Source organism: Bufo gargarizans, chromosome 7 (assembly GCF_014858855.1).
Source record: "Bufo gargarizans isolate SCDJY-AF-19 chromosome 7, ASM1485885v1, whole genome shotgun sequence".
Lineage (NCBI taxonomy): Eukaryota > Metazoa > Chordata > Amphibia > Anura > Bufonidae > Bufo > Bufo gargarizans.
In genome coordinates, this window is record NC_058086.1 from 194,846,483 (window position 1) to 194,860,339 (window position 13,857).

The following is a 13,857-nucleotide window of genomic DNA, read 5'->3' on the forward strand; positions in this document are numbered from 1 at the left end:
AGGTAAGCCTAAGGCAGTGTCTAATGGGCTGCCTGACTTGACGCTTAGAGTTGAGGCCAGAATTTTCAATCTTGGTTTCATCAGACCAGAGATTGTTTCTTACAGTCTAAGAGTCATTTTTTATTTTTTTTTTGCAAACTTTCATATGTATTTTACTGAGGAGAGGCTTCTTTTTAACCACTTTGCCATAAAAAGCCCTGATTGGTGGTGCTGCAGCGATAGTTGACCTTCTGGAAGTTTCTCCCATCTGCACACAGGATCTTTGGAGCTCAGTCAGAGTTGCCCTTGGGTTCTTGGTCACCTCTCTCATCAAGGCCCTTCTCCCTCGATTACTTAGTTTGGTGCAGCGGCCAACTTTTGAAAGAGTCCTGGTTGTCCTAAAACTCTTCCATTTAAGAATTATCGAGGCCACTGTACTCTTGGGAACTTTCAGTGTAGCAGATATTTTTTGTATCCTTCTCCAGATCTTTGCTTCTACACAATCCTGTCTCTGGGCTCTACAGGCAGTTTTTTTTGTTTGTTTTTTATCCTCCTCCTCATGGCTTGGTTTTATCTGTCATATGCAGTGTCGGCTGCGAGATCTTATATAGACAGGGCTGCGTCTTTCCAAATCATGTCCAGTCCACTGACTTTATCATAGGTGACTCCAATCAAGGTGTAGAACATCTCAAAGATGATCAAGAGAAATTGGAGGCCTCCAGAGCTAATGTCAAGTGTCACAGTGACCTATATCCATGCAAAATGTCTTTTTTGATAAATTAGCAGTACAATTTATTTTTTTTTAAGCACATAACAAAATGTAAAAAAAAGTAAGAGAGTCTAAAGACTTTCTGAATGCACTGGATGTCTCCTTCCCCTGACTGGCACTTTGGAAGGCCAAACACTGTGCACAGCTTCACCCACTAGCTGAATTTTCCTTTCTTTTAGTTTTTTTGTTTTGTTTTTCCATGACACATTTTGATTTAGTTGATTTATATGTATTTATCAGGATTTTTCTGTCTGCCTTTCGTACATCAGATATCACAAGATCATGTGAGCATCTTCCCGTACCCTAGAATCCTCATTGATATTTCACACCACAACAGGCCAACCTTCCCTTCAGAACCGGCTGCCTTTGAATATATGTAAGATTAGAGGAAACCCGATTCAAGGCGCTTTATTGTTTTAACATTTCCTTCATTTTGATGTCTGAATGTCACGGACTTCTCGCAGCAAGGCCGGGACCGCGGAGCTTCCAGGAAAATGGATGTGACAAGTGGCCCTAAGACTACATCGCCTCCATATTTAGAGTTCAGACAGGGCAACTGTTCTTGTAGTTCTGATTCAAATAGAAGAGGGGGGGGGGGGATCAAAGATAATCTGAAATAAAATAGACTGAGCTCTGAGATATAGAGGGAGCATTACTGTGCGAGCCCCCCTTCACCGAGCGAGATTGCCGCACCACAGAAGTCAGGGAGCCGTGCTGGGCACCCGCAACTCCTCCTGTCAGATAGATTGTTTTTCATCTGAAGACCCTTTCAAGGTTTCCTTTCTGCCCGCGTGTGTTTAAGGAAACAAAAAGCAAATGTAAAGACGTGAAGTGTTGCCGAGCATGAAGTTCTATGAATATTTATGCTGAACTTCACAAGTTGACAAATTCTTATTTTCTTGACATAATGGGGTCAGCTGCTGGTTTTGACCTCGGACACATGGAGCCGCGCATAAGCTTCTCTTTCTCAAAATGACTCTGGATCATCGGCAGCGGTTTCCTTGTGGTTTTATGAAGATGGCTTTGAAGTGCTCATTTTATCCAGTTGGGGAAATTTCACGTAGACGAGCGCAGATCCTGCAGACTAGAGACCGGAATCCAATTTTAAAGATTACCTGTAACCAGGAAAGTCACTGTTACACCAGGTACAGCGTCTTCTAGGGCTAGCCAAGCACAATGTAACAACAATACCTTTCACTTTGCAATCCGTCGCTTCTGTTAATCCATACACTAATGAGCAGTTAAGTGCACCGAGGGCTGGCCCAAGCCATTCTGTGCACCCTTTTTCCTCCTCCTTCCTCTGCCAGCCACTCTCTCTCCTTCTTGAATGACAAGGCCAGGCGAGAAGACTACTATTCAGGAATCTGACCCTGTCGTTCAAGAACGAGAGTGTGAAGCTGGCGGAAGAAGCAGGAGGATCACGGGTGCACAGAATGGCTTGTTCCCGCCATTGGTGCACTTACATTTTTTGCTTTTATTTTTCCCCTAAAAATGGGATGAAAATGGCAGTGCATCTTATAAATGTAATACTAATGATCGCTCTCATTATGGAAGCACTCATTAATATGCAGGGGGTGCGAGGAGCGGTGACTGTAGCTTTGCTAACACTTTCTGTACTTACCACTCTTGCTGTGCATCATCAGGTCACAGTGCATCGCGGGGTCCGGAAGAAGACCAGGGAGTGGTGAGTGCAGGAGAAGCAGGTCTGATACAGATCTGATCTAAGGTCTAATAAAGCTTTTGGGGGGAGGGGAGGGGGATGATATGAGGTCTGATAAAGTTTGGCGGTCAGATGTTTAAAAAAAGTTTGATGGTCTGATGGGGGAATCTGATGAAGGTTGGGGGTCTGATTTAAGGTTCGATGATCTGATGGGGGAATCTGATGAAGATTGGGGGTCTGATCTGAGATCTGCTGAAGATTAGGGGTTCGGATCTGTGGTCTGATGAAGGTTGGGGGTCTGATGGAAAAATATTTTTTACTGATTTTCCTCCTCTAATAAAGCTCTGCTTTCCTCCGCTTATAAAGGGAACAATACGGTAACTGCTCATTTGCATATGGATGAAAAAAATGCATTTTCTTCGGAATGAAGGGACAGACCTCTCGAAGAGAAAGGTGTCATTAAATACAGCTGAGGCAGCACTACGCGACATTGTGCCTCGTTTATCATTGTATTTCTCGGTGCCAGCACCCTTTTAAGTGGCACCCAAGATTTTGGATTTGGATTGTAAAAATCTTTACCGTTGCTAAGTTTTCGTATTGAGTCTAGTCCTATTCTGTTAGAGGACAGGTCGCCCCTCTCTTGACCTTCCCTTCTACAGTGCTGCCCATAATTATTCATACCCCTGGCAAATTTTGACTTAAAGTTACTTTTATTCAACCAGCAAGTTTGCTCAAATGGAAATAAAAGCTGAGAATTTTATTTTTTCCACAATAAGTCTTATTATCTTTTGGGAGACACCTATGTCATTTCCCGTCAAAAAATTTACTTGCTGGTTGAATAAAAGTAACTTTAAGTCCAAATTTGCCAGGGGTATGAATAATTATGGGCAGCACTGTAGGTGCCAGAATGGAAAGCTGCTCTTTCGGACCGGGTGCGCCAGTGCATTTCATGGAAAGCCGTTTCAATCCCTGTTTGTCGGTAGTCCACGCAGTGTCGGTAGTCCACGCAGTGTCGGTAGTCCACGCAGTGTCGGTAGTCCACGCAGTGTCTTCAGGTTTTGTAGGAAGGACCTCAAGTCACCTCTGCTGTGACCCGAGCAAAGAAAATATGTTTTGACGACTGCGTGATGTTTGTTGATCCGCCCCGTACAGAACGCAGGCTATGTATTCATTCCATGTGTTTGCTGAGCAAGAAATGATTGGAATGACTACTGTACCGCTCACATTTAATTAGCGGCCTTCTTAACACATCGCCAGCCATGCAGAGCGTTCCACTTAATTCAGTCTACAATGTAATTTTTGAGCCCTTTCTGGTTCTTCTGGGTCAAAAGGTCTATTTTTTTATTTTTTATTTTTATCCTGGTGTTATAGAACTGGAGAGATTTGTCATTATCTGCTCCGTCACGTGATGGACACAAAGGTCCACGGCTTGCAGACTAAGAACAGACATGCTGCTTTATTTGGCTGAGGACTTGGGCAGGAGAACTTGCTGTTGCGACACACAATTTTGCCAGTAATGCCAAATTTTTACCTGTAAAACTGCAGGGTTGTAAATGACCACACGTTCTGCAGGTAAAACGGACTCGTCGTGGGCCAAGTAAAAAGCCATCTGAAGTATGGGGAATATGTAAGGAAACGTTTTGTATTCTAGGGCAACCTACATATAGATGTGCTGCCTGCATAAACATTAGTGTATGTAGCAGTAGTTTATAGACCAGCCATATGGCGGTGTGCCTGACAATAATACGCATCTCTACCATCCTAATACACATCTCTATAGGGCAGTGGTTCACGTTCATACACAATGGGGGACATTTACTAAGCATTTTGTGCCAGAATTGTGATGTAAGACGCGCCAAAAAGAATGACGTTTTGATTTGCGCCAAATATATCAACTGTTTTCTCCCAGAATTTTCACCATTAAAAATGGCATAATTTCAGAAATGAGTTGTAAATGTCAAAGTCAGCTGGGTTATCAAATTGCCGCATATTACTCCTCATTTAAAATCGTCTCTTCGGCAGAAATGGCTCAAAGGGGAAAATCAATAATGGCGTAATTTGCACTAAAAAAATCAAATCAAAGATTTCTTTCACCTCATATATCTGAAGGCGCACGCTACTTTTAAAATGTGACTTTTTTTAAAAATATAAACTTAATTATCCACCTATTTTTCTCGAGTTGCGACATTTTTAATGCCAATAGCACTAAAATGTGACTTTTTTTAAAACTGAAATGCGCCATTTCAGCCAACCCTGCCACACCGCACTTGCGACTTTTGAAGCATATTTGCGACATTTCCACTGGTAAATTGCGACTTTTGTCTCAGACTTGGAATGTTTTTGTTGAATGTCACTTTACCGACAGAACCCTGCTGTTTAGCTCATATTAGATAAAAATAAATGCTCGTGTTTTAATACTTACCCGTCACTTCTTCCCACGACGAGTTGGTTTTACTTTTCATAAATGCAACTTTTTGTCAAAAAGTATCATCTTTCTGCCATAAATGCGACTTTTTACACAAAACACCGCCACTTAAGCCAGCTTTGTTGTCCACAATAATTCGAGCCATTTGTGCCGATAAGAGGATGATAAATGAGGCGTAATGTGCGCCAATTTGATAGCCCCGCCCACATTGACATTTATAACTCGTTTCTGGTGTGATGCATTCTTTATGGTGAAAATTCCGGAGAAAACTGTTGATATATTTGGTGCAAATCAAAACGCCAATCTTTTTGGTGCATTTTACGCCATAATTCTGGCACAATATGCTTAGTAAATGACCCCAACTTATTTCGGACAATTAAGCCGGCTTATGTGGTGCTGTTTTGTGTAAAATGCCTCCGCATGTATGAAAAGTAATAAAAAAAATTATAAATAAAAAAGAGTAAAAACAAAAGTAAAATCAAATCATCGTGGGCACAAGTGACAACACGAAGCATTTATTGTTCTCTAATATAAATGAGCAATTTACCAGTGGAAACGTCGCAAATATATTTCAAAAGTTGTAAGTGCGGTCTGGCAAGGCTGGCTGAAATGGCGCATTTTAGTTTTAAAATAGTTGCATTTTAGTGCTATTGGCGTTAAAATGTTGTGAATCGAGAGAAATGGGTGGATAATCAAGTTTATATTTTAAAAAGCTACATTTTAAGGGCTCATGCACACAAACAGTTTTTCTTTCCGTGTCCGTTCTGTTTTTTTTTTGCGGACTGTATGCGGAACCATTCACTTTTAACGGGTCCGCAAAATAACGGAAGTTACTCCATGTGCATTCTGTTTCCGTATGTCTGTATTTCCGTTCTGCAAAAAAATAGAACGTGTCCTATTATTGTCGTCATTACGGACAAGGGAAGTGCTGTTCTATGAAGGTCCAGCTGTTCCATTCTGCAAAATACGGAATGCACACGGATGTCATCTGTATTTTTTGCGGATCCGTTTTTTGCAGACCGCAAAATACATACGGTCGTGTGCATGAGCCCTCAAAGTGGCCTGCACCTTTTGATATATGAGGTAAAACGAATCGCCACTTTTAATTTGTAATGTTAGTATTTTTTTGGGCAGATTGTGCCATTGTGTCTTCAGTTCAGCCTCCTGCACGTTGATCCGCCCGGTGTTACATTTCTATTCTGTACTCTTTCTCCAGGTCGCTTGTCTTATCCGTGTGCCTTCTGAGGTCATTAAGCAAAGGGCACAGGTGTCTCCGTCCTCGACTACTTATCAGATGTTCGCCAGCACCCTGCGCCAGGAGGTAAGAGGTCAAGAGACCCGAGCAGCGACCCCATGAAGAGTCTCGCTGCGTTTTCATATAACTTCCCGGCTTACAATGTGATCTCCTTGTATGAACCCCGGTGAATCCAAATACTGTCAAAATGGTTGAGTCAACACAGAAAAAGCTCTAAAATAATAAAGTCAGATCTGAGGTAAAATTCAGTTTGAGCGTCTCTGGATGAACGCGCCAACTCTGGGATCCCTTTGAAGTCTCCGACAAGAACATTTACTTTGTATTGGACCTTAAAAGGGCTGATCTCAGTATATGTATCGTTTTTACCAGACAGACCTCTATCTGTTTGGGGCGACTTATGCCATGGTCTGCAACCTGTACTCGCCACCAGTGGTATAAAGGGTGCAGCTCCCAGTATATAGCTGTCAGGGCATGCTAGGAGTTGTAGTCTCTCTTCCTGAGAGTTAGAGGTTGCTGACCACTACTGTAGATGCAGTCTTTTTATTTTATTTTATTTTTTTATATATATATTATTTTTTTATGAGGCCGGAGAACTGCAGGAAAAAAACAAACAATATATTTAAAAAAATAAAAAATAAACCACAAACGTAAATATTACCAAAAAATAAATAAATAAAAAATATAATAATACAATTGGCATCCGTCACTTTTAGTAAGGAAGCAGTTGTAGTAAATGTTCCTGGAATTAGTTACATATAGAAGACAGCATTGTGATAACTTGATACTGACATCATCGTCTGGGAGGGTCTACATAGAAACACGTGACTTTTCCTGGTTTATGCCATCTAACCTAATGACGCTATTGGTGTTACAGGGAATCCGAGGCCTATATCGAGGATATAAAAGCACAGTCCTGAGAGAGGTAAGGCCCAGATTACCATTTCTTTTCATGTTTGTTGTAAGGCAAAACAATAATAATTAACAAAAAAAAATAAAAAATTGCCCAAAAATTCCTGCTTTTTGATAGTACATAAGGCCGAAAAAAGACATTTGTCCATCCAGTTCGGCCTGTCATCCTGCAAGTTGATCCAGAGGAAGGCAAAAAACCCTGTGAGGTAGAAGCCAATTTTCCTCACTTAAATAAATATTTATAAAAAATTCCTTCCCGACTCCAATCAGGCATCAGAATAACTCCCTGGATCAATGACCCCTCTCTAGTAGCTATAGCCTGTGATATTATTACGCTCCAGAGATACATCCAGGCCTCTCTTGAATTCCTTTATTGTACTCACCATCACCACCTCCTCAGGCAGAGACTTCCATAGTCTCACTGCTCTTACCGTAAAGAATCCTCTTCTATGTTTGTGTACAATACTTCTTTCCTCCAGACGCAGAGGATGTCCCCTCGTCACAGTCCTGGGGATAAATAGATGATGGGAGTGATCTCTGTACTGACCCCTGATATATTTATACATAGTAATTAGATCTCCCCTCAGTCGTCTTTTTTCTAAAGTGAATAACCCTAATTTTGATAATCTTTCAGGGTACTGTAGTTGCCCCATTCCAGTTATTACTTTAGTTGCCCTCCTCTGGACCCTCTCCAGCTCTGCTATGTCTGCCTTGTTCACAGGAGCCCAGAACTGTACACAGTACTCCATGTGTGGTCTGACTAGTGATGTGTAAAGTGGTAGGACTATGTTCTCATCACGGGAATCTATGCCCCTTCTGATGCAACCCATTATCTTATTGGCCTTGGCAGCAGCTGCCTGACACTGTTTTTTGCAACTTAGTTTGCTGTTTATTAAAATTCCTAGATCCTTTTCCATGTCAGTGTTACCGAGTGTTTTACCATTTAGTATGTACGGGTGACTTGCATTTTTCCTTCCCATGTGCATAACTTTACATTTGTCAGTGTTAAACCTCATCTGCCACTTATCTGCCCAAGCCTCCAGTCTATCCAGATCCCTCTGTAGTAGTATACTGTCCTCTTCAGTGTTAATTACTTTACACAGTTTAGTGTCATCTGTGAAAATTGATATTTTACTATGCAAGCCTTCTGCAAGATCATTAATAAATATATTGAAGAGAATAGGGCCCAATACTGACCCCTGAGGTACTCCACTAGTGACAGTGACCCAATCTGAGTGTGTACCGTTAATAACCACCCTCTGTTTTCTATCATTGAGCCAGTTACTTACCCACATACAGACGTTTTCTCCCAGTCCAAGCATTCTCATTTTATATACTAACCTTTTATGTGGTACAGTGTCAAATGCTTTGGAGAAGTCCAGATACACGACATCCATTGATTCGCCGCTGTCAAGTCTAGAACTTACCTCCTCATAGAAACTGATTAAATTAGTCTGACATGACCGATCCCTCACGAAGCCATGCTGATATGGCGTTATTTGCTTATTTCCGTTGAGATGCTCTAACATAGCATCTCTCAGAAAACCTTCAAACAGTTTACCCACAACAGATGTTAAAAGGTAAAGTTGTATTTTTTGTCAGTGATAATCTAGTACCTGCTTAGAGGGCATCTGTCAGCAGTTTTGTCCCTATGACACTGGCTGACCTGTTACATGTGCACTTGGCAGCTGAAGACATCTGTGTTGGTCCCATGTTCCTATGTGTCCGCATTGCTGAGAAAAATTATGTTTTACGCAAATGAGCCTCTAGGAGCAACGGGGGCGTTACCATTACACCTAGAGGCTCTGCTCTCTCTGCAACTGCGGCGGCCTCTGCTCTTTGACCGGGCCAGGCAGTGAAAACGTCATTTCGCCTGGACCTGTCAATCAAAGTGCAGAGGATGCAGCAATTGCAGAGAGAGCTGAGCCTCTAGGTGTAATGGTAACGCCCCCGTTGCTCCTAGAGGCTCATTTGCATATATTAAAACATTATTTTTCTCAGCAATGCGGGCACATATGAGCATGGGACCAACACAGATGCCTTCAGCTGCCAAGTGCACATGTAACAGGTCAGACAGTGTCATAGGTACAAAACTGCTGACAGATGCCCTTCAATACATATTAAATTGGATCCATTTCTTTAACAATTTAAAGTGGTTTTCCAAACAGGACCACCCATTTTTTAAATGTCCAGCTACTTACACCCCAGGTGATCAGCTGATGTTTCCATACGGGAACGGGTTGTCGGATAAATCAAGGGGACATTTGTACGTACGCTGGTGTTCCCTGGTTAGTGGTTCGATGATGGACGGTGCCAGCAACTGAAGAATAATCTCGTCCTCCTCATTAGCCAGTGGGAATCCAGTCATTTGGAGTAATGTTTCTATGGGACCCCCAGATTTCAGCTCCCCAGTTCCCCCCCAAATGATATAATGTGATTGGGATATTGGGGTAAATTGCAGTGAGATGGATTACAGTGGAGTTATGCTTTAAAGGGGTTTTCTGAGAGTACAATATTGATAACCTCTCTTTAGGATAGATCATCACAGATCGGCAGGGGTCCGACTTCCAGGGAGCCCGTGGCCTCCTCGCGGTTTACCAAACACAGCGCCGTACATTGTATAGTGGCTGTGCTTGGCATTGCAGCCCAGGTTCATTCATTTGAATGGGACTAAGGCTACTTTCACACTAGCGTTTTCTACTCCGTTATTAAGATCCGTCCATCATAGGATCTCAAAACGCTTCCGTTTTGTCCCCCTTCATTGTCAATGGGGACAAAACTGAACTGAACGAAACGCTTCAAGCAGCTTTTTTCTGTCCGCGATGTGGTGCGGAGCAAGACAGATACGTCCTGACATGCAATGTAAGTCAATGGGGACGGATCAGTTTTCTCCGACACAATAGAAAACTGATTCGTTCCCTATTGACTTTCAATGGTGTTCATGACGGATCCGTCATGGCTATAGAAGACATAATACAACCGGATCCGTTCATGACGGATGCATGCGGTTGCATTAGGCCTCTTTCACACGGGCGCGTGCGCCCCGTTGCCGTATTGCGGACCGCATTTGCGGACCCATTCACGGATGCGGACCTATTCACTACACTGGGTCCTCAAATCCGGAGGTGCGGAACGGAACCTTACGGGAGCACTACGGGAGTTTCGTCCTGTACTTCCATTCTGCAAAAAGATAGGACATGTTCTATCTTTTTGCGGAACGGCCGGATCGCGGACCCTTTTAAACCTTTTCTTTGTAATTCTTGTTAAGCTGCAGGTCTCCTTTTTTGCTTCAGGCAATCGCTTTTCGTTAGGAGCCCCATGAAAATTAGCCGATAATGTGTCCTACTTATGAGACCCCAGCAGACAGCTGTAATCTGTGGTTAAACCAGTTCACTATTTCCCTACAGCGCCACCACAGAGGAAATCGCGCATTAGATAGTGTCCATAAAAAGGAATGAGCCGTCTATCTGCCGCACGGACATCCTGGGTCCTCCAGTCCAGGAGACGCTCTTTGTAGCCACTCTGAGTTATAGATAAGGGTCCTCAGTAGGGTAACGGTGCATATGAAAATGAGTTTTCTAACCCTGAAAACCCGGTTAAGAGACTCTCCAGGCGCAGTCCACGTATCTGTAGTTACAGTATCCCTTGCATAACAAACAGATCCATTTATCTGAAATATAAGCCACACAATAACTTCTTCCTGTACTTATTTTACGCTCCACTAAACCCATGTAATTTCTTCACATTTCATCAAGATGCGGATTGAATACAAAGCCCAACAAGTCGCCGTGATTTATCCGAGGCCGCGCGAATACATGAATACATTTCCATTCTTGGCTAAGCTGATTTTTGCATAAGGAACAAATGGGCGAAGCCCGCAACTCCCGGCCCAACTACCTCCGCCCTCTTAAAATCCATTCTGACACATGTCAGCGTAGTAATTAATTTCCCCGGCTGATGGAAAGGAGCAGTAGGTGACCTTTCTGAGGTGTTTGCGAGGCTCAAAATGGCAGCACTTTGTAAGGGATTTAATTGGGGTCTTCCGCTTTGTGTGTATTCATAAAAGAACCTTCAAAAGTGATTCCGCATGAAATATTTGTTAATTTCCAGCAAGCCGTCGATGGAATGAGAACAATTATTGTTGTGGTGGAGCGGGCCCTTTTTCCATCTCAGAAATAAATAATGTGTAATTTGCTTGTTTAGTAGGTAGCATGCAATTTGTAATGGAGCGCTTTCAAGCTGGTTTGATTGTGGGCTTGATTTTAACCGCTTTTTTACTGGAGTATATATGGCTACATAAAGTGACATTATTGGACACTGTAAGAAGGTACAAGGAATCATCGTGGATGATAGGTATGTGTCACCGAGGTTCCTGGCCTCTGTGGAGTATGAGTCAGTTTTCATGTGTCAGCAGCAGTTGCTGTTTGACACCTTGCTATCTAGTATGGCTGTAAATAGCCGATCCGGGACAGTTATTACTGGGAGTAGTCAAAGTGCTGGGTGGGTGATTACTCCCCACGTCCCAGGCCGGGTTTTGAGAGGCCTATAAAAAAACAGCTAGCAGTGTCAGGTGGTGGTGATGATTATCTCTCTATGACATTGGAGCTCTGGCAATCTTTGTGGGATCTGAGCCTTGTGCCAGGCTGGAGGCCTGAATATGGGAGGACTGCTCTGTCCTGTGCTATGCCGATCGGGTGTGGATTAACACCCAAGATAAAAGGCGACTGTCTTTGATTTTGGAACTGTCTGGGTGTGAACGAATACCAATACTGCAATTGAACTGTCATACTGTGTACTATCAACACTGAAGTTTTTTGAGTTATAAACTGGTCTTTGCCTCTATACTGCGTCCGCTTGTCCTGATTACCAGAGCGAGTCCCCAGAGACACCAAACACTTTTTTAGCAAGAAAAAAGCGTCCTTATAGTCCACAGTAATGGGAGCCCAGCAGCCTGATCACTTCAATGATCATGCTCCTAAAGCGCTCTTTCTGCTCCTTTTCCTCTCATCACACCGGTCTCCTCTCTTCCATCCGGCATCTCAGCATGCCACCCTGCTGCTCGACTCCTTCCCTTTTTTTTTTTTCTGCAGCTGCCAACATGGATAAGCCACCTTGACCAAGGCTCATCTTCCCTTCTCCTCTGGACCTAAACAGTCCTAGATGATAAGTTCTCTTTCTGGTCTTTCCTTTCTTCTACTCTCTGATCATAGTGATCTGGGCAAGGGAGAACTGTGCAGCTATCAACAGCTGCACAGTTCTCTCAAGGATCAGGCAGAGTGATTTAGGAGCATGATCATTGAAGAATGGGTCCGGTGCCTCTGAGATCATTTTACTGCAGACTATAAGGACACTTTTTTTCTTGCTAAAAAAGTTTTTGTTGTCCAATAATATGGTAGATCTAAAACTCAGCACTGAACAATGTATTAATAATGGGTTTTTTTTTCCGATACAGAGCTCCAAATCCCCTACATACACAGAGCTAAAGTATAAAATTCTGACTGTCTGTTGTCTACATATACAGAATGATGAATTGATATAACAAGATGCAGGGAGCTCCCCCTGGTGGCGCCTGTAGGCAGCAAGAATTTTATCAGGCTATACAGAGTATTGCAGCTCTGAACCAATGGTCAGACGGGACATGGTTTAGACTACCCCAGGCGCCCTGTAGGCACTGTAGTCCTCCCCTAGTGTAACAGCGAACCTTGAAGTAAATAAATAGCAGGATATCTCCTCTATTATCACAGTACCCACCATTCACAATAGGTGATACACCAGCTTATCTTCTCCCTCCGGACCTCTGTACAGATCACAGAACATGCCAGGAAAACTCTCCCATAGAAGTCAATGAGTCCCATCTAGTCTATTGCGTCTATTGCCTATGGTGGCTTCTATAAAACATATCTCTGTTAACAAAAGCTTGGGCAAGATGGCTGCCCCAATAATCCTATTCCAAAATTCTGCAATCAGAAAAAAAAACTGACCGAAAAAAAAAAATAATAATCTGTAAACACATTCCCTATAAAGGGGTTGTGCCAAATTTTAAAGTTATCCCCTATCCTGTTTATAGGGGGTAACTAACTAATCTCTGCGGGGTTCAACCACTGAAACCTCCATCGAGAACGGGGTCCTGACTCCTGTTCCCCCATCCTGACGGAGCGGTATCCCACACGTGCGTCCTGCCGCTCCGTTCATTGTTTATGGGCGAAATAGAGTGCTGTACTGAAGGTACGGATGGAGCGGCACAGTGCATGTGCAGCCTCCCACTTCATCAGGACTGAGAAACGGACCCCCATTCTCGGGATCGGTAGACGTTCCAACGGTTGAACCCTCAGCAATCAGTTAGTTACCTTCAAAACCTGCCATAACCCTTTTAAAGGGGTTGTCCGGGTTCAGAGCTGAACCCGGACATACCCTTATTTTCACCCAGGCAGCCCCCCTGAGGCTAGCATCGGAGCATCTCATGCTCCGATGCGTTCCCGTGCCCTGCGCTAAATCGTGCAGGGCACGGGCTCTTTTGTTTTCAATAACACACTGCCGGGCGAAAACTTCCGCCCGGCAGTGTGTTCGGTGATGTCACCGGCTCTGAGGGGCGGGCTTTAGCTCTGCCCTAGCCGTTTTACTGGCTAGGGCAGAGCTAAATCCCGCCCATCAGTGCCGGTGACGTCACCGGGGTTCCTGGCAGCCCCATGGAGAGCCCCGGTACCTCACCGGATATCCAGAAAATGCCTTTGCCCTGCGCAATTTAGCATGAACTGCTCAGATGCTCATGTCAGGGGGGCTGCCGGGGTGAAAATCGAGGGATGTCTGGGTTCAGCTCTGAACCTGGACAACCCCTTTAAGGATATATCCATCTCTGAGCA

General features: G+C 43.5%; 1 protein-coding gene across 1 annotated transcript in view; it reads left to right on the forward strand.

The window, feature by feature from the left end:
* Positions 1–13,857, forward strand: part of SLC25A26 (solute carrier family 25 member 26) — a 125,883-nt gene that overhangs the window by 22,721 nt on the left and 89,305 nt on the right. The window contains exons 4-5 of the mRNA XM_044301243.1: positions 6,050–6,154; positions 6,963–7,010. Coding sequence (XP_044157178.1) covers positions 6,050–6,154; positions 6,963–7,010 — 153 coding nt within the window. The remainder of the gene's footprint in view (positions 1–6,049; positions 6,155–6,962; positions 7,011–13,857) is intronic.